This window comes from Ostrinia furnacalis, unplaced genomic scaffold (assembly GCF_004193835.3).
Source record: "Ostrinia furnacalis isolate ACB-3 unplaced genomic scaffold, ASM419383v2 OfSCF6554, whole genome shotgun sequence".
Taxonomy (NCBI): domain Eukaryota; kingdom Metazoa; phylum Arthropoda; class Insecta; order Lepidoptera; family Crambidae; genus Ostrinia; species Ostrinia furnacalis.
In genome coordinates, this window is record NW_021136793.1 from 310,997 (window position 1) to 332,167 (window position 21,171).

The 21,171-nt window shown below is 41.0% G+C and overlaps 1 protein-coding gene across 2 annotated transcripts; it reads left to right on the forward strand.

The window, feature by feature from the left end:
* The first annotated feature begins 1,363 nt into the window (after window positions 1-1,363).
* Window positions 1,364-20,877, forward strand: LOC114362507 (fumarate hydratase, mitochondrial). 2 transcript variants are annotated; one of them, XM_028317940.1, is made up of 10 exons: window positions 1,364-1,585; window positions 7,513-7,629; window positions 11,500-11,581; window positions 12,059-12,180; window positions 13,504-13,736; window positions 16,888-17,093; window positions 17,529-17,732; window positions 18,685-18,846; window positions 19,251-19,381; window positions 20,192-20,877. In XM_028317940.1, the coding sequence occupies exons 1-10, from the start codon at window positions 1,472-1,474 to the stop codon at window positions 20,321-20,323; spliced, it is 1,503 nt and encodes a 500-aa protein (XP_028173741.1). In that variant the 5' UTR covers window positions 1,364-1,471; the 3' UTR covers window positions 20,324-20,877. The 2 variants fall into 2 exon arrangements, with proteins under 2 accessions (XP_028173741.1, XP_028173743.1); XM_028317942.1 differs by lacking the exon at window positions 1,364-1,585 and adding an exon at window positions 5,209-5,613.
* The last annotated feature ends 294 nt before the right edge of the window (window positions 20,878-21,171 follow it).

Genomic DNA, 21,171 nt, shown 5'->3' on the forward strand with positions numbered 1-21,171 from the left:
GACTTTATTATAAATTGAATTTGTTTAAATATTATTTACTTTTTTTATTTACACCACCTAAAGTTATACCATAGACTGTAGACCCCTTACTCTGTGGTTGCCACCACAGATCACCATCTGAAATAGGGACGTAAAAAATTTATCGATATTAAATATCGTTAATTTTTCTTTTCTTCTTCTTTTGGTGTCGATAACAAACCTACACAGTGTCAGCCCAAAACTCCGCCACAAGAGTGGCGTTGTCAGTAACACTCATCAAATCCTCCTGAGTGCAGTTGCTTGGGCACTCAGGGCATGACATCAGGTGCTTCATCGACTGGGGAACAAAACCGCACCCGCACTCCATGCTCAAGCCATCCAAGAATCCCCACCTGGCCTGGCTGGTTTGTAATGGTGTTAAAGGTAATAAAAAGCCGTACCATTAAATGTGGCTTTTATTGAAATACGTCAATGTGAATAATAATAAATAAATAAATAAACTGTTTTTAATAAAATTAAAACAACATTTTTTTATTGCATAATGTAGGTACATCATAGAAGTCACTCAATAAAACATTGTTCAGATACATCAATACACCATAATATCAGCGTGCAAGATTCAGAGTGCCCTGCCCTACCCTCCTAGAAAATACCTATGTACTTCGCATCAAGGGAAAATATAACCTCCGATTTCTGAAATAGCCGCGATCGTTCTAAAATAAACCGATTATTTGATTTCCGAGAAGTCGTTGAAGAGGAATTACTTCATGAATGGCAAAAAATATGGGATACGTCAGTCAAAGGACGTTACTTATAAAAATTCTTCCCGAATGTACGTGAACATCTAACTAGGCGATGGTTAGTTAAATCGACCATTGCTCGTCACAGTTCCTCACGGGGCATGGCAACTTTAAACATAAAGTTCACGAATTCCAACTAGTTCCGTCTCCTTTTTGCGAGTGTTCCACTGATGATGTCAGTCATGAGCAGTCTGCCCATCATATCTTGTGGGAGTGTGATCTTTGGAAACATGAACGTGATAATTATAATGCTTAATTCAATACAACATAAATCCTTAAATTGTAAATAAACTTACTAAAACACAAAAAAATCTACATTAAAATACAATGGTTGTTTTCACAGCCTTGAAGTACCACTGGTCAAGTGTCATTTTAACTGAATTATGAAAGTGTATTATGTAATAAAAATCAGTATTTGGAGTGACGTTTTCAGACATTGCTGGCTGGAGCTGGATGTGAAAAGCTAAATTATGTTTAGCAGTGAACTGAAATTAATGAATAATAGTTTATTATCGACTTTTTAAAAAATACTATTGGTCGATACAGAATACAGATAAAGATTTGTAGTGGCACATCACTTCAACTGTCAATGTCATCTGTGCTGTCAGCAGCTGCTTGACGTTCGAGGTGGAGCAAAAATTTTCAAATTTTGTTAAAATAGATTTAAATTGTTGTACAGATAATTCCAAATCATGGCTACATCCATGTTCAAATTATCTTCCGCTTTGATAAATTCCTCTAAGAACTTTAGGTGTGTCGTGCGGCTTGTGAACCAAAACAATTTCTCCACGACGAATGTCACAGCGGTAAGTTGCATAATCGATTTTGTGTACTCAATTTGGGCTTAGCACCGGCTTTTTAACCCTATGAGGGCTTAATTTAACCTAAAGTACTACGAAACTATAAAATAGTGACCTAATATGTTATTAATGTGAGGTTAGGTGTTGTTTTTTTGCGTAAGTTAGCGATGTTATTCTGGCTAGAACTACTATTCAGAACTAAATATTAGACCGTCTTTTACTGCACTGTAAGATCTGTGTACTTGTCCCAACTAATATTATAAATGCGAAAGTAACTCTGTCTGTCTGTCTGTCTGTCTGTTACGCTTTCCCGCTTAAACCTCGCAACCGATTTTGATGAAATTTGGCATAGAGATAGTTTGAGTCCCGGGAAAGAACATAGGATAGTTTTTATCCCGGTTTTTGAAACAGGGACGCGCGCGATAAAGTTTTTCTGTGACAGAAAAAATTCCACGCGGGCGAAGCCGCGGGCGGAAAGCTAGTTATAATATATGTGAGAGCAAACATTTTGTTATCTACTCTGATGATAACTGACTAACCTATGATATTTTGTTTGTGGAGTCTGTGCTCTGAATGTAGGTATATTATTTTTTCTTATTTACCAACCGAGTGATATGGAAATTGGGGGAGACCTATGTTCAGCAGTGGACGCCCTTTAGCTGAAATGATGATGAATGAAATAGACTGATTTGAAGATTTTGGATTATTGAAGAAATAAAAGATTCAAGGATATGCATTTTGATTTCTACATAGTTAACTAATAAATCAATATCTTCTAATCCAAGATTAAATTTAATTATTTTTCTCATAGACCTAAAAGTTAGTTGTTTCACTCCTTGCAAGCTACTAAAGTCAATCAACTAAAGTTAACTGGAAGAGAATACCATATGGCATGAAGTTCGCCTTACTTAATTACATACTTCATTTTATTATAGGCAGTAAATTTTTAAATAAAATTAATGAGTTGTTATCAACAACTCATAGATTTTAACACTAATTTGGTGAATAGGTAAATCTATCTAGAACTTACTACAAAAACGTCTGGGCCATATTACAATAAACTTAAACCGGGATTCACACTAGTTTAAAATGATATTTCCATACTAAATGTCAATAATAAATACTAGAGTTCAACTAGTTTAACATTTTGTAATACAGAAATTTGTATTTAGTGTGTAAAGTACTTATTAAAGTCTTTAAAAGTGTTAAGCAAGCTAACTTTATGTGCAGACCAGTTAAATGTGATTCTCGTTTGTTTTCAAGAGTCTCTGAAAGTAGGAATGTTAACCCTTTAATTCCTTTATAAACTCTCCAGGGAGTGATATCTACTTCTATATCAAAGAGTTGTTATCTTTCACCCATCCATGACCTTTCTCTCTTCGTGACTTAGTAACCAAGTAATTTTAGGTACTGATAACGATGACCACTGAGGTTTGTTCTTATCTAATGTCATGAAGGTTAAAATTGCAACAAATATTACATTTTCGCATGACTATCTGCGGTTTAGTTTTATATTTTAGATAGCAACATGGACCTATAAAAAAAGGCGGACGGAACTCGGGCTACAACAAAACTGTGACGCAAAATTTTGGCGTTTGTCTATTGTGTGAGTGAATTTAGGGATGCCATGTTAGCCAAAACATTTTACCCATTTATTTTAAGAAAATCATAGATCGGCAGATGTTACTTGGAAATGTAGACAGAATTATTCCGTGCCATTTTAAAAGGATGAAAGGTGTATGCGTTGAGGTAGGCGCGAAATTTTCAATGTTCAAATTTTCTTACATTGTTTGCAAGTCAGTGTGTCAGGGTATGTACATAATGTGGATCAAAAATGATTCACGCAGTTACAAATTACGAATCTTGTGTACATTATAATCATAATCTTATGCATCATCAATATATTATTATTATCTCTGATAGATTTTTTTTAACATACAACCTGACACTGACTTGCAATCAATGTAAGAAAATTTGAATTTCGCAGTTCCACATTTTTGGGAAGGATCAAATTTGCCCATGAAAATATATCCCATTAAAACACAATTATTATGATAAATTATTTTATTTCCATAGTATGCGTAATACATGACTAAAAAGTCCTAAAATCATTATTAATTTCCCATATTTCGGGTAATTTTCCCACGTAAATAACTGAGAACACTAGTCTTTGACGTATTATTTTTTCGAGTGAATGACGTTTGATTTCAATTAATTTCAATATTTTAATGTCGGGAAATAAGTGATTGGATTATTATTTTGCCTGTGAAATGTGATTCCTTAATTTTTGTTTGTTCGAACAGAACGGTTTTTACACAATTTCATCACACAAGACATGTCGTATTCGTGTTGTTTTTTCGCTGCTTAAATGTGTCAACTGTGTGAAGTTTGCACTCGAAGTGGTGTAACAGGGTGTGAATGTGTGCGTGCCGGCCTGTACGTACAGGCAAGCTGGTGTATCCTAATGTCACAGTATTTTGTTGATGAGAATCCGTCCGACTTTTTTTATAGGTCCATGGATAGCAATATAATTTCTCACGGTAATTTATTCACACAGACTTTTTTGCCTAAACTTTTTTTCATCATCATCATTTCAGCCACAGGATGTCCACTGCTGAACTGAAACTTTTTTTACAAGATTGAAGTTCCTCTAATAATTAAAAATATTTACTTAAATAAATATTATAATAATAGCAATTTCATTTAGTTTGAGGACAGTCCATATGCAAGCAAAGCTTCATTTTAAAGAATCTAACCTTAGGTACAAGTTAATAACATTATACTGGGAATCAGACTCAGTTTTATCTCTCAACTTATGATTTTGATTATTCGTCACATACTTATCTCAGTTTCGAATAAAACTACGGATTTAGTTTACAAAGCCACGATAACCGAACGGTGAAGGGGTCGGACTGGCCGACTCGTGATCCGGGGAATATTGTCGTGAGCTCACTCATGACACAAGCATATGAGTATTTAGCTTAGTACGCGGGGCTATTGGGAGTATTAGCAGTATTAGTAATTTGTTATTTCACAATCTTTAAAAAAAAGGAGGTATGTACCGTATCTTCATCTACCGCGTGAGAGATAGAATAGTGGGGTCAAACTTGATAAGCCGTCAACATAGTCCAATCGGACTGAAAGATTTAACGTGACTACCAACTACATTATATTACTTTTCAGTTAGGTTTATTCAAGCTCAAGTGATTTTTTCAATGTGTCCTGAATTCAAAATCGAACCCGGTACCAGAAGGCTGAGAAAGTAGAAACCGGGACCGGAAGGCTGAGAAAGCAATCATCGCGCGTTAATTTTAAGTTACCAATAGGATATGTCCAAACGCGAGCTAATTTAGAAAATAATGCTTGACCTGACTGAGAAATGAACCCACTATTACCCTGTCTTTAAGGCACCCGCGCTACTACTCCGTCAGGCCAATCTCCCATCTCACAGGAAACTGTATAACCTAACCGGCATTATCAAACTCCTAACAGGATAGGTAATCGCCAAAATAACAGCCACACGAATAACCTTGACAATCGTAACCAGAAAACTTAAACGTGTATTATGCAAACTAATGTAAATTAACAGAATCAAACCAAACATGTGGTTTGATAAGCGACCGAAGCGACTAGTTTTCCCGCGGCTCTCAACGTGAGTGGTCGCGTACAAAGTACGGTATAAAGTCGGACCCGAAAAACGACATAAAAAGCATTCGACTAAAAGTACATTCTGCAAATCAGTAGAGGGGCTGAGCTGACTGGTTCGAAGCGACTTTCGAGAACTCGTTTTGCTCGCATTCGTGCTCGAAATAACAGTTAGATTGTCTTTGATTGTTACTTAAATACTATTTGATTCAGAAAAAAATTTTGAACGTTGAAGTTCACGCGCCACTGTCAAATTGCCGGTCAAAATTTTCATACGTGTTTTTGTGTAAATTTTTTGTTGTTATCTTTTTATACCGTGTACGTTTTTATTTGTTAACAAAATGGCTTGCACTATTTGTATGGATCCGGACAGCAAACCTGTGAAAATGGTAAGAATACAGTTTTGTACAAAGTCCATTTCGTAATATTTTAGTACGTTTTGAAATTTTATTATTTCTCCATGCAAAGACATTAAAATGTAATAAATACACAAGCCTACTTATCTCAGTTTTTGTTGAAGACTTGTGTATATAATCAGTCTTACTTAGGTATTAACCATGGGTATTAATACCAACAAATTGTTTTGCTTGTTAATAATCCCACTTATCATTTTTTTCCTCTACCGCGGCGTTTTAAACTCTTACATAATATTCTACTAGGCTACATACAGAAAATACTTCACGGCTTTTAACTTTGTTTTTAAGGACATTTTTGGACTTGGTATCTCTGAAGCACTCAATACTCATCTTTTCTTCAATACTCAATCATTTAAATAAGTCTGTGCTGAACTTGCTCTGTAGGGTTTTCAAAGGGATTTAGTAATAAAAGCTTTTTGTTTATAACTGATTGTGGAGATTAAACCGGCTCCGATTACGCGGATGTTTGCATTCAAACAATTGGTTGCATACCGTCTCGATTAACCGATCGAATATCACAGTTAAATGAAGATATCATTCAACATTATGCGAAACATTTACATTACATATCATATACCTTATCATTACAGTTGCCGCGAATACTCGCTATTATTCGGTATTCGGCATTACTCGACATTTTTTTATATTCGTCGAATACCGAATAATAGCTAGTATTATTCGGCATTCGGCGAATAGTCGTCTAAAATAAACTTTTCGTGAACAAAAAAACTAGTGACTTATTAATAATCATATTTTTATTAATTTTTCCCTAATAAAACAATACACAGTATCCAACAGAGGCAGATTGTGGTGCAAAAAAACATTTTATTCTGCATGTTCGGGAGCAAGTCGGTTTCATTTCATTATTAAACCTGCCTCGGAAAATAGTCTTTCTGAATAAACAGAGCTTGCTGGTGTGATTAAATATCGTTTAGCAAGCTTACTTAATAATAGGAAATCTGTTCTTATTGGTACTCAAAGTCCACCATTCATATGGGTTTATTTTTCTGTTAGCCTTTGCTAATGCGATGTAGTGGGCTATTTCTTCAGCAGTGGCATTCTTGGGGTGCTCTTCAGTAGGTTGCTCTATAGATGATTCTTCAAAACATGCCCAAAATTTACTACATATATGTAGGTATGTATAACAACAGATTTCTTTAACTTTATTGTTTTCTTTTCTCACAACCTTAGAAGAAATTAGATATAATTTTAATGTTTTATGTCGAATAGTAATGTCGAGTTATTCGACTATTCGCCAAAGTGAATGGCGATTAATCGGTATTCGACTATTCGCTATAACCACTATTCGCGGCAACTCTACTTATCATACATTACATATCATACACCATATACCTACATTATGTGCGACAAATAAATTCACTAAACCAAATAAAATGTACATGCATCTTACGATCGCCAACAAATCAACCTGCAACAAAATGAAGAATTTCTCAATGGGATATAATTTATAATGCCCATCTCCTGAACTCAAAATCAAAGGATAACTGTGAAGAATGGATATGAAAACAATAATTCAATATTGTTTGAATTTTATGAATTTACAACGTGTATTAGTATCGTAAAAATTTAGGACAACAGTTGGTAGTCCGAAATCGTGTTATTCGAGGTATTGTGCATAACACCACCTGTTAAATGAGAAAGCTGTCTTTTTTTATAAACATCGGTTTCTTAGACGATGGTATTATGATTTTCCGCGCTGCGAATTAGATTTTCAATAATTTTTTTCGCGAAAAATACCACGTTTAAAAATAATTAAGATAAAGTTGTATTGTTAAAATGTTTTATACAGCTTATTAAAAAAAAATATACTTAAATCCTCGTCACTAAAAACACCCGTTTGTTTTGTTCCAGCGTAAAGAAAAAGACACTTTCGGCGAGCTCGACGTGCCAGATGACAAGCTGTACGGGGCCCAGACCGTCAGGTCTGTCATGAACTTCCCCATCGGAGGCATCGAGGAGAGAATGCCGGTAAGTGTACCACCAGGCTTAGGAAAAACTCATTTAGGACTTATTCAAAACCGTATCTTTACAGCGTAAAGTTAAAAATTATGTAGCATCTATGGCAGGGGTTCCCAAACTTAATTTGTCTACTGCCCAGTTTGAGAATGAATTATTTTTAGCGACCCCATTTTTTGGGTCTCTTACTTTAGGCCTGCAGCGCTCATAAGGGGGCGTTATCGCCCACTTTGGGAAAGGCTGATCTATGGCGTTGTTTCCTAAATAAAAGTTAAAAATCGGTATCTCCCATCTCTAGTTCCCACCGAAATCTCTAGTCTCAACCGAAATCTCTAGTGCAACTCCTATGTGTGTTGCCAGTATTTGCAGTTTGATCTCTTCTAATAAAAACCTAACCAGAGAAGGCTGAGTCTCGGAAAAGTTAAACTTTCTTTGGACACGTAAAGAAATTCATCAGAAGTTAATACGAGAACAATGGTTTAAATAATCCTATGTTCATAAACGCCTGCGATATCATATACGAATTGCAAATCTATTGCTTTAAAAAATCCAAGATTTGAAGCGTCTAGCAGTAGGTTAATGCTGGTGATAAAATTTCCAGTAAGTTTTTTTTTTCGTATAAACTTCTAGATTGTTTGCACAGCTGAATAAATTCATAATCAATACATACTGTACTATATCACTCCACTCGTCAACACACCCTGCCTCGCCCATGACACCCATTCCAAAGGCTGCTGGTCAAGCGTAATGACTTTTTAAACCTTGCTCCGAACGAAAGTCATTAAGTTTTTGTGACTTGCGGTTTTGCGCTGAAAACATTATTGTGTTCTTTTTAATTTTGCTAGCGTCTAAAAACTTTTCCTAGCTCTGAAAGCGAATATTCAATTGCAAATTGAACTTTAAACAGCATTAATTGAATGCTCAATTGATTTCATACTGGATTTAATTTTAGACACTTAAGGACTCTCCAGTGTCTTTTGATATTCTTCATCTATCATGTGGGCTATATCTACTGACGTCTCATTGATGTCAGACATCAGGAACAACCATAGCGTTACATGGCTCAATCTGCCCTAGAAAGCACGAAAACTTTATTTTATTTTATTTTTATTTTACTTTCTTTTTTATTTTATTTTAATTTCTCCTATGTTCTAATTAATTTCGTTGCGAGTCCAATGACAGTTTAACTTTCCCCCGGGACAAACTTGACCTTCACCGGTTGGGTTTTTATTAGCGTTCATGCTGTAGATACTGGCTACACAGGAGTTGCAGCGGTGGGAACGAGAGGTGGGAATAGTCCCGATTTCTCATCTCCAAATCGAATCCAGGATCTTCTGATCTAGAGATCGTTTTCTGGTGTAGATTTCGATCAAATGACTCGTTTATTTCTAGTTTAAGTAGTTTATTTTTGAACCAGCATGTCAAGCTATTGTCTATTGTTGCGACACTCATAGAAAGTGTGTACTCATTATTCGTGGTGCGTAGTACGTTGATCTATTGCAGTAGCGTTAGGTGTTAACAATGGTAGCTGTGATGTTGCAATTAGATATCTAACAGTAATTTAACCACCTTCCAAAAAGGTGGAGGTACTATGTTGCGAGATCGAATCAGAAATGAGGAGATCCGTAAACGAACCAAAGTCGCTGACATAGCCCGACGTATTAGCAAGCTGAAGTGGCAATGGGCAGGGCACATAGTACGCAGAACTGACGGCCGATGGGGCAGAAAGGTTCTGGAATGGAGGCCGCGTACCGGAAAACGCAGCGTGGGACGTCCACCTACAAGGTGGACCGACGACATCGTAAAGGTAGCAGGGAAGCGCTGGACGCAGGCCGCTACCAATCGATCAACATGGAAAGCATTGGGGGAGGCCTATGTTCAGCAGTGGACGTCCTGTGGCTGAAATGATGATGATGATGATGATGACTATGTTCGCCTGTAATGTATGTAACTATGCGTACATGAGGAATGAGTTATTTGCACATCTCTGCATTTATAGATCGTTTCATCCACGAAGACGCGCCCCACCAATATTTGGTCGAGGGAAGCGCGGGTGCGGGGAGTTTGATCCGAGCAATCGGAGCGTCATAATTGTAGTGTGCGTGTGCACTCATGGATAATTTAGCGTGTACCGATAACACTCAAACATTAGCGGAAGAATGATGGGGCGCGTCTTCGTGAATGAAACGATCTTTATAGGCTGAGGCATTTGTTGAAATTAAATATTAAGACTAATCACTTGGTAGAACCTACGATATATTCAAACGATGTGTTTTGCATTCGCACAGTGATAATAGTTTGCGATAACATGCGAGATGTAATAAGCCTGTTGTTCTACTGTTTATGTAGGTGATGTAATATTGTCTTAAATAACTGATATTTAAAGCGTTTTCTTATGTAAATAAAAATACTTTTTTCAAAGTAAAAATGTACTACAAATTAAAAATGCAAGCGCTCCTCACTTCGTATTTATGATCTACTAGCTTTCCGCCCGCGGCTTCGCCCGCGTGGAATTTTGTCTGTCACAGAAAAACTTTATCGCGCGCGTCCCTGTTTCAAAAACCGGGATAAAAACTATCCTATGTTCTTTCCCGGGACTCAAACTATCTCTATGCCAAATTTCATCAAAATCGGTTGCGAGGTTTAAGCGGGAAAGCGTAACAGACAGACAGACAGACAGACAGACAGACAGACAGACAGACAGACAGACAGACAGACTTACTTTCGCATTTATAATATTAGTTGGGATAGTACGTGGGGCATAATTATGTATGTTAGTCTGTTATTGTTTCACTGTGTTTTCCATACACAATAAAAATACAATAATACTATAAACTTACTGGCTTGGTCAGTTAATATCTCCACATTAGGACCAAACTAAAGTTGCTTCCACCAAAACCTGATCCGAAGCTGTTATCCAACTGCTTCTATTAATTTAAAGATTATTATCTCTTATAGGTACGTAACTGTTACTTGAGGCGTGTCGAGTAAAACATACATGTAATTTAGAGGACTATTGGTGTGTATTGGTGCTCTAGGATAAAATAAAATAAAATCGGAAACCAAAGTAATAACCCGCGCCTCTTAAATTATAAAGTCATAATAAATAACTTCTTATCAGCGACCTATTTTACGCGTACTTACAAATATTATTGCGTTATTGATTACGCTAGTATACTATGTCAAAGTTCCCACGACTAATACGTAAGTTATTTTTTACTATGCGATTAGCTAGCGACATACATAACCTGGGTCAGGAAGGATGTCTTCAATATAAGTAGCAATATCTTAGCAACCATAGTCGGTGTACTAATTTTTACAAGTTTTTTTTTGTATTGCACAAATTGGACCGACGACCTCATAATGGCAGCAGGAAGTCGCTGGATGCAGGCGGCTACCAACCGGGCGATATGGAAAGCATTGGGGGAGACCTACGTTCAGCATTGGACGTCCTGTGGCTGAAATGATGATGATGATGATGATTGTACAAATTGTGTTCTATTAGTAATTTGTATTCCTCGTGATAAGCTAAATAATGATTGTTTCGAGTGGGTTCACCACAATAGTCCAATGGTGGGAACCGGCGTTTCTCAGAATTTTGGGTCAACCAGTCTGACAATTCCGACACCGACATCACCGAAATTACTACACACTCTTCTTTCGATAATTAATCAACAGGATCCACAGCTTGGCCCCTTTTTTCCTGCTTTAAGCATTTGCCAAAGATTTGCATCTTGCCGTCCATAAAGAACACCCATAAACTCTTCGTTAGATTAAGCATATCGATCCCTCCTGCCGTAGTGCCTGACTGTCATTACTTATGTAATGGGTCCCCATAGATGACGTTACACATATCATAGTAATTTATGTTTCTGTTTTCAGTACCCAGTGATCGTGGCCTTTGGAATACTGAAGAAGGCTGCCGCGAAGGTCAACATGGAGTATGGCCTTGACAAGAAAATCGGTAATTATTTTTACATTCAAAATAAACAAGTAGAGAATCAACGTCATCACATCACACAAAACAGACAAGTTTCTTGTCAATACTCGTAACTGCTGGCCTTTTAACAGCCGTATTCACAAACTATGCTTGCTTAAGTGAAGCAGCAACGCTATGCGAAGTCGAACGCACAGCGTTTAATAGAGCTCTGTGATTGGTTCATGTGTCCGCCACTCAAATATTGTCTATGAATAGTTTTTTGTGAGCCTGTACGTCCACTCGCACTGTGAGACCTCATAGTAATATTTGTGAATACCAAATATGTGAATATTTGCCAATAACTGAAATACTGGACTGTTACAGCAGCAAAGAAAGACTTTGTTACAGCGGCAATAGTAATAATACACAATCCGTTAACATTTAACAAGACGCTGTGTTTAATTTCCAAGGAGCTTTATTTATTTATCAATAAATTTAATTTTTTATATTTGTTCGTTACAGCCGAAGCAATAATGCAAGCGTGCGAGGACGTCATCTCTGGAAAGCTGTACCGCGAGGGACACTTCCCGCTCGTCATCTGGCAGACCGGCTCGGGCACGCAGTCCAATATGAACACTAACGAGGTGGGCATAAGGTCGAAGTTACATCTCTTCTAAAGCCTGGTCCGTGAGCACGTAGAATCCCGTCCAATGACCCCAAGCTACCCATCCCTATCGCTCGCGCGTAATTATGTTGCTGTCGCGCTCGCACACTCATTGCGGGCGCCCGTCGCACAGTCGCGACAGCAACATAATTACGCGCGAGCGATAGGGATGGGTAGCTTGGGGTCATTGGACGGGATTCTACGTGCTCACGGACCAGGCTTTAGAAGAGATGTAACTTCGACCTTATGCCCACCTCGTTAGTGTTCATATTGGACTGCGTGCCCGAGCCGGTCTGCCAGATGACGAGCGGGAAGTGTCCCTCGCGGTACAGCTTTCCAGAGATGACGTCCTCGCACGCTTGCATTATTGCTTCGGCTGTAACGAACAAATATAAAAAATTAAATTTATTGATAAATAAATAAAGCTCCTTGGAAATTAAACACAGCGTCTTGTTAAATGTTAACGGATTGTGTATTATTACTATTGCCGCTGTAACAAAGTCTTTCTTTGCTGCTGTAACAGTCCAGTATTTCAGTTATTGGCAANCGAGGTGGGCACAAGGTCGAAGTTACATCTCTTCTATCAGCAATAATGCAAGCGTGTGACGTCATCGCCCGCTGGTCGTCTGGCAGACCGGCTCGGACACGCAGTCCAATATGAACACTAACGAGGTGGGCACAAGGTCGAAGTTACATCTCTTCTACCAGCAATAATGCAAGCGTGTGACGTCATCGCCCGCTGGTCATCTGGCAGACCGGCTCGGGTACGCAGTCCAATATGAACACTAACGAGGTGGGCATAAGGTCGAAGTTACATCTCTGGTCACAGCCGCAACAGTAAGAAGCGTGCAATGATTTGATCACCGGAAAGCACACTTTCTAGACGGCTGCTCGCTTTGACCATTGAGCTATAAGTGTATACGCTGTGAACGCTGCATCATTTCATCAATGCAATTTATTCTATTACCCCTAAACATCGATATAGATCGTTTCATGATCATCCAAAGACGCGTCCCCACCATTCTTCCGCTAATGTTTGAGTGTTATCGATACACGCTAAATCATCCATGAGTGCACACGCACACTACAATAATGACGCTCGGATTGCTCGGATCGTGATTGCGTCGTATCAGCGTAGGAGGAAATCAAGCCTAAGTTTAGCTGTAGGGAAAATAAGTCACGAAAGACTTCTATCTGTCACGAATGTTACTTTCTCTAGAGGTCCATGAAATTATTTAATTTGATATCGACACGTTAATCTACTATTAAATCTCTAACCTTACCTAAAATGCCCACCTTTTAGGTCATCTCCAACCGCGCCATCCAGATCCTAGGCGGCAAACTCGGCAGCAAGACCCCAGTCCATCCCAACGACCACGTGAACAAGTCGCAAAGCTCCAACGACACGTACCCCGCGGCGATGCACATCGCGGTGGCCATGGAGCTGCGGGACCGCCTCATGCCCGGCCTGGTGGCGCTGCGGGACACGCTCCAGGCCAAGTCCAAAGACTTTGAGAAGATCATCAAGATTGGCAGGTCGGTGGTGACTTAAAAAGCAATGGGGGAGTGACACAGTTCGACTAAAACAGAGACTAAAGCCCGCCCCCTATATTGCTGTCGCGACTGTGTGACGGGCGGCCGCAGTGAGTGTGCGAGCGCGACAGCAACATAATTACACGCGAGCGATATGGATGGGTAGCTTGGGGTCATTGGACGAAATTCTACGTGTTCGGCGGCCGGACTATAGACTGTTTCAGTGACGTCATTATAGTCATCACCATCATTATCAGCGTCAGGTCATTTGATTTCCAGTGCAGGAGTACGACGCTCTCTAAATTACTGGAGGTTACTTAAGATTTTGTCTACACTCTCTTAGCTAGATAGGTTGGGGATCTCATTGTAACTCTGCTATGCCAAACTCAAATTACTAGAACCATAGAAAATTCGGTATCTAAATCTATATTGGTCGGGTTAGTTGCTCTGCAAGATTGTTAAATCAAAACAAAAGACTCTAGTCCACCCCAACGACCACGTGAACAAGTCGCAAAGCTCCAACGACACGTACCCCGCGGCGATGCACATCGCGGTGGCCATGGAGCTGCGGGACCGGCTCATGCCCGGCCTGGTGGCGCTGCGGGACACGCTCCAGGCCAAGTCCAAGGATTTTGAGAAGATCATCAAGATTGGCAGGTCAGTGGTGACTTACAGGCAACGTGGAGTGACACAGTTCGACTAAAGCCCGGTCGCCGAGCACGTAGAATTTCGTCCAATGACCCCAAGCTACCCATCCTTATCGCTATCGCTATCACTGGGGCCGCCCGTCACACAGTCGCGACAGCAATATAATTACACGCGAGCGATAAGGATGGGTAGCTTGGGGTCATTGGACGAAATTCTACGTGCTCGGCGACCGGACTATAGACTGTTTCAATGACGTCAACATTCATCGCCATCGTTATAGTCATCACCATCATTATCAGCGTCAGGTCTTTTGGGATACACTTTAGAAACAAGACTCTCTAATTTACTGGAGGCAACTGGAGGTTTTGTCCTATACCCCCCAAGATGGCTAGATAGGTTGCGGATCTCAATGTTACTCTGCTGTGAAGCTGCAGAAAATTCGGTGTCAATGTTAGTGGTTCTGCAAGATTGTCAAAACAAAAGACTAGTTCACCCCAACGATCACGGCAACAAATCTCACGCCCGTTTTCACCATTAATCCCTAATTTTTAAGTGACCCCTATGGTAACACATATCAGGAATTTTGTTTTCATAGGGCATAGGGGTAGGGGTCACTTAAAGATTAGGGATTGATGGTGAAAACGGGCATCAGAGCTCCAACGACACGTACCCCGCGGCGATGCACATCGCGGTGGCCATGGAGCTGCGGGACCGCCTCATGCCCGGCCTGGTGGCGCTGCGGGACACGCTCCAGGCCAAGTCCAAGGATTTTGAGAAGATCATCAAGATTGGCAGGTCGGTGGCTAATTAGCAATGAGGGTTGACAAAATAGAGACTAGACTGTTTCAGTGATGTCAATATTCATCGCCATCATCATCGTCATCCTCATCAGCATCAGGTTTTTTAGGTCTCTAGGGCAGGGGCACGACACTTTCTAATTTACTGCAGGCAACTGGAGGTTCTGTCCTAAACCCCACACGATCGCCAGTTCATCAAGATTGGCAGGTCAGTGGATAATTAAAGGCAATGGGAGATGACAAAATAGAGACTAACTAAACTGTCTCAGTCATCTTAACATTCATTCACCATCATCATCGTCATCCCATCATCAGCATGAGGTTATTGGGTCTCCAGTGCAGGAGCACCACGACCATATCTAATTTACTGGAGGTTACTTAAGGTTTTGTGTAGGGAGTCATCATAGGGAGTGCCCTATGATGGCTAGATAGGTTGCGGATCTCAATGTTATTCTGCTGTGAAACTCAAATTACTAAAGCTCCAGAAAATTCGGTGTCAATGTTAGTTGTTCTTCAGCATTGTCAAAACAAAAGACTAGTCCACCCCAACGACCACGTCAACAAGTGAAAACTCACCATCAATCCCTAATTTTTAAGTGACCCCTATGGTAACACATATCAGGAATTTTGTTTTCATAGGTAGGGGTCACTTAAAAATTAGGAATTGATGATGAAAACGGGCATCAGAGCTCCAACGACACGTACCCCGCGGCGATGCACATCGCGGTGGCCATGGAGCTGCGGGACCGCCTCATGCCCGGCCTGGTGGCGCTGCGGGACACGCTCCAGGCCAAGGCCAAGGATTTTGAGAAGATCATCAAGATTGGCAGGTTAGTGGCTAATAGGCCATAATTGGGAGTGTCAAAATAGAGTCTAACTGTCTCAGTCATTCACCATCTTCGTTATCAGCATGAGGTTTTTTAGGTCTCCAGTAGTGCAGGAGCACGACTCTCTCTAACTTACTGGAAGTTATTGAAGGTTTTGTCTGGTGGCGCTGCGGGACACGCTCCAGGCCAAGGCCAAGGACTTCGAGAAGATCATCAAGATCGGCAGGTCGGTGGTGACTTAAAGGCAATGGGAAGTGACCAATTTCAGCTACAACTGGAGACTAGACTGTTTCAGCGATGTCAACATTCATTGTCATCAGGTTATTCTCAACATTCTGTTGCAATGATGTCAGAATTCATTCACCATCATTATAGTCATCACCATCATTATCAGCGTCAGGTCATTTGGTTTCCAGTGCAGGAGCACGACCCGAAAAGATAAGTGGTTCCTATCTAGGGCAATCAAGGTTCAACAAATTCTATCTCCAATGTCTTCTTTCTTTTGGAGCTACTTGATGAAGGCTATTTTAAAAGACTGCGCTCACCCATGCTTAATTTTCGTTCTAAATTGCTTGTCATAAGGCTGATTAAAGGCTGATTTACAGGTATTAAGTAGTTCCCTGTAACTTTTTAATTTTGAATATCAGACTTCCCCAATCCGTCTGGTCAGCGTGGAGAGTGTAGGTCAAATCCTGTATTTGCCTCTGGTAATTCAGTGAGGGTCATCCTTCTGTGGTAAAGAGGACTAACATGACCTTATAAAAGTGATGATGATTGAGGGTCGTCCTCCTTTAATGGAGACTAAATGGCTTTATAATGATGATGTGACGATCTCTCCTAGACTTTTTCTTTTGTTCTTACCAATGTTCTCTCTTCACTCAGGACTCACTTGATGGACGCCGTGCCTCTAACCCTCGGCCAAGAGTTCAGCGGGTACGCCACACAGCTGACGTACGGTATCGAGCGCGTGTGCACCACGCTGCCTCGTCTGCACTACCTCGCTATAGGCGGCACGGCCGTTGGCACCGGATTGAACACTAGAGTCGGATTCGCGGAGAAGGTGGCTGCTGAGATCGCCTCGCTCACTGGTGAGTGACGCGCTGACGCACCAGGCGGCTACGTCATGCTGTAACACGGTATCGAGCGTGTGTGCTGACTGAGCATCACGGCATTGACGTGACATAAAGCCACGATAGCCGAACAGTGACAGGGGTCGGACTAGCCGACTCGAAATCCGAGGAACACGGGTTCGAATCCCACCGCCGCTCGACTATTGTGGTGAGCCTACTTGTAACACATGCATATTTAGCTTAGTACCCGCTAACGGAACTTTTTAAAAAAATCGCAGGGAGAGTTTCCCTACCACTGGGGCGGAACCAAAACATGAACGTTAACCATATATCTTCGAACTAGAGTCGACAAAAAACCACTCTTGTTCTACGAGTATGTTACAAGTATTGACCTTTTACCTTTTTCATTAAAATACTGTCAATTTAACAAATATTTTCAACGTCAAATTCCAGGCATCCCCTTCGAGACAGCACCCAACAAGTTCGAAGCGCTCGCTTGCCACGACGCGATGGTGGAAGTATCAGGAGCGCTCAACACCATCGCAGTCTCGTTGATGAAGATCGCCAACGACATCCGTCTGCTGGCGTCAGGACCGCGCTGCGGGCTCGCCGAGCTTCTACTACCGGAGAACGAGCCCGGCTCCTCCATCATGCCGGGTGAGTGCTCGCTGTGCAGGACGCAGGATCCAGTCAAAAAAAAATCTAAATCAAAAATATTTATTCACTTTAGACCACAAGTGGCACTTATGAACGTCAATAGAAAATAATAAAAAAAAGAAAAGGCAGCCCTTATCTTTTGGGCCCTACCAGCGCTTCGAGACAAACATATGGCAAGTGCTGAGAAGAAACGCCGGAACAAATTTAGTCACCACTTATTGCCAGGAATTATCTAACGGTAAGAATAGTCAAATTTAAGTAGGTACATCAAATATGTGCAGACTGAACTGACCACGCATCCTAGTCCTAGTATAGTCTCGAACCTTGTAGTACCCTTTGGACATAAGGGTATTTTTTATATGTATCTTAAATTTATTTATTGGCAATTCGACAAGGTTGTGTGGTATTTTGTTAAATATGGTAATACATTTCCCCAAGAATGAATTACCTATTTTATGCAACCTAAATGATGGAACAGCAAGTTTCCTACGAGCCCGGCTCCTCCATCATGCCGGGTGAGTGCTCGCTGTGCAGGACGCAGGACCCAGTGTCCTACGAGCCCGGCTCATCATGCCGGGTGAGTGCTCGCTGTGCAGGACGCAGGACCCAGTGTCCTACGAGCCCGGCTCATCATGCCGGGTGAGTGCTCGCTGTGCAGGACGCAGGACCCAGTGTCCTACGAGCCCGACTCCTCATCATGCCGGGTGAGTGCTCGCTGTGCAGGACGCAGGACCCAGTGTCCTACGAGCCCGGCTCATCATGCCGGGTGTCTGCTTTTTTGTCTTTGTGTGATGTCCATTGCAATAAATGTTTCTATGTTTTTTTTTTCTTCTTTCTTTCAAATTGCTGTGCGTGATGATGTTGTAATAGGCGACTAAGAGACAAATTTGCGAGGATTCTCCCCAGCCAACTGTATGACTTGATTACTGATTGATATTTCTTCTGTGTACAGGCAAGGTGAACCCCACGCAGTGCGAATCACTTACCATGATAGCTGCGCAAGTGATGGGCAACCACGTGGCGTGCACCGTCGGCGGCAGCAACGGGCACTTCGAGCTTAACGTCTTCAAGCCAATGATGGTGGCCAATGTGCTGCGCTCCATCAGGCTCATCGGTGAGAAGAATACGTTCAAAGTCAAAGTCAAAGTCAAAATTTCTTTATTTGTTTAGACTAATAAGTTTAGAGTTCTGCTCTTATCGCCTCTACAAAAAAAAATTGAATAACTGATTGTATGATCCAGGAATGTTTATTAATACTCGTCTCGTTTCAGCCAAATGACGTCCACTGCTGGACAAAGGCCTCCCCCAAGGTTTTCCACAATGAACGGTCCTGCGCCGCCCGCATCCAGGCTCTTCCCGCGACCTTTACCAGATCGTCGGTCCACCTAGTAGGAGGCCTGCCCACGCTACGTTTTCCAGCCCGTGGTCGCCACTCGAGAACTTCTATTAATACTATAATTTATCAATTTGATTGCATGAATCTAGAATGTTTATTGATACTATAATTTATCTTCCTAGGTGACGGCTGCCAGGCGTTCAACAAAAACTGCGCGGTCGGCATCCGTGCCAACGAGCAGCAAATCAACAAGATCATGCGCGAGTCGCTTATGCTTGTCACCGCGCTCAACCCGCACATCGGATATGATAAGGTACAGTATACTTACCTAAATAACATCATTATCATCATAAGGCAGGCTTTAGTGTCACGCGGACCGTCCGGTGCGGACCCGCTCCGCACGGCCAATCTGTATGAACTTCTAGGGAGCGTTTTAGAGTAATGCGGTCCGGAGGAACCGCTCGCTCCCTAGCAGTTCATACAGATCGGCTGTGCGGAGCGATCCGCACTCACAGTCCGCGTGACACTAAAACCAGCCTAAGACGTTATTCGTCCGCTTGCGGGACCGCACTTTGAAAGAGTCCTTAATCTACTGCACTGTGTTCGTGCACACTCCCAATTTCCAGACGAAAATGGAGTATTTGGTCCACTCCCCGCGCTGGCGAGGCTAGGCGACTGAATTCCGTCCACTGCTGGACAAAAGCCTTCCCCAAGGATTTCCACCGCGAAAGCTTCTGCGCTGCCGGTGCTTACCGTGTCCTTTACCAGTAACCGTATTCACGTAACAGAACTTCAACAACATGCAAGCGATTTCATCGCTGGTCACTTTTCGTATACACGTGTTAATCGCCCGATTTCGTTTTTAAGCGTATTCAATCATTGCCTCCGCGGTATTCACCCATTACCTATTTTGAAGTTTGGTTCAAGTGATTTAAACGTCAAATGACAAAATACGTGAATTAGGCCACAGATTGTCAGAGCGTCGAATCGAGGCATGTCCATATTTCGTTCCGATCCAGGGTCGTCACTCTATAACTTTTCTGTCCCAACGGCCATTAGTTCTTCAAGCTATATGCCCAACCCTTATTATAATTCACAATTATTAACTTTATTCTCTCCCCAGGCGGCGTTAATAGCGAAGACAGCGCACAAAGAAGGCGGCACCCTCAAGGACACTGCTATCAAGCTAGGAATCCTCACTGCTGAGCAGTTTGACCAGTGGGTCAAGCCCGAAGAAATGTTGGGACCCAAGTAAACCGCCAACCACCAGCAACTTGCGTGAACGCACAGCGCAGCGCCTCTAGCGGACGTCTACAGAACTATTTCAGTGATCAGCAAGTCCGAGACCCTAACTATTTTACTGATCAGCAATTGAACTGACTGGTAGAGGCTGAGAAATACTGCGTTTACTAACTAGTTATGTTGATTTTACAGCAAAATCTGCAAGTTGTTTATATTCGTGCTATGGTTTTACAAAGGGCTTGTGGTTTAGAATCGGCCGTGTACTTATTTCGTTTATTGCTTATAAGCTTTTTCATGACATTGTTGTGCGACGTTTTGTGGACGTCTAAAAGCCAGAATTATATTAATTACTGGATAGTATTGTATTGTTTGTGCCAATGTCCAAACAGTTACCACTCGGCGGTTTTCTAAATCACAAGTCTGTGTGCGTGCGAAGAGATCTGTCTCAGTATTGTTAATGATTACAAAATATGTAATTTATTTCATACTTGCATTTACATTACCCGTTTAGACCAGAAGTAAAATTGTTAAAGAAGTTATAAAATATTGAGACAAAGCAATATCATTGTACATAACATGAGCCCTAAAATCCTTGTTCATTTTAGGTGTATAAAATATTATTTTACAAAATTTTATTTATCGTTACCTACGTGGATTAATCCAGACCGCAATATTTATTACCTTTGGAAGTATAATTAATCTATTTTTTTTTGGAATGTTATCCATGTATCGTGTCATGTTCATAATAAAAGTTTAATTTTAATTTGACTTGTTTCATTTTAACTTTAATGAGGAAGATACTTGGAATTTTGAAAAATATTCTTCTACTCTACCCCATTTGTATTTTACGGCCGTATGCTG

Excerpts from the sequence above, each read along its gene's own strand:
- LOC114362507 (XM_028317940.1), top strand. The coding sequence starts at position 1,472 with ATGGCTACATCCATGTTCAAATTATCTTCCGCTTTGATAAATTCCTCT. Across the intron at positions 12,181-13,503 it reads CCAATATGAACACTAACGAG|GTCATCTCCAACCGCGCCAT; the intron begins GTGGGCATAAGG and ends CCCACCTTTTAG. Across the intron at positions 18,847-19,250 it reads GCGCTCCATCAGGCTCATCG|GTGACGGCTGCCAGGCGTTC; the intron begins GTGAGAAGAATA and ends TTATCTTCCTAG.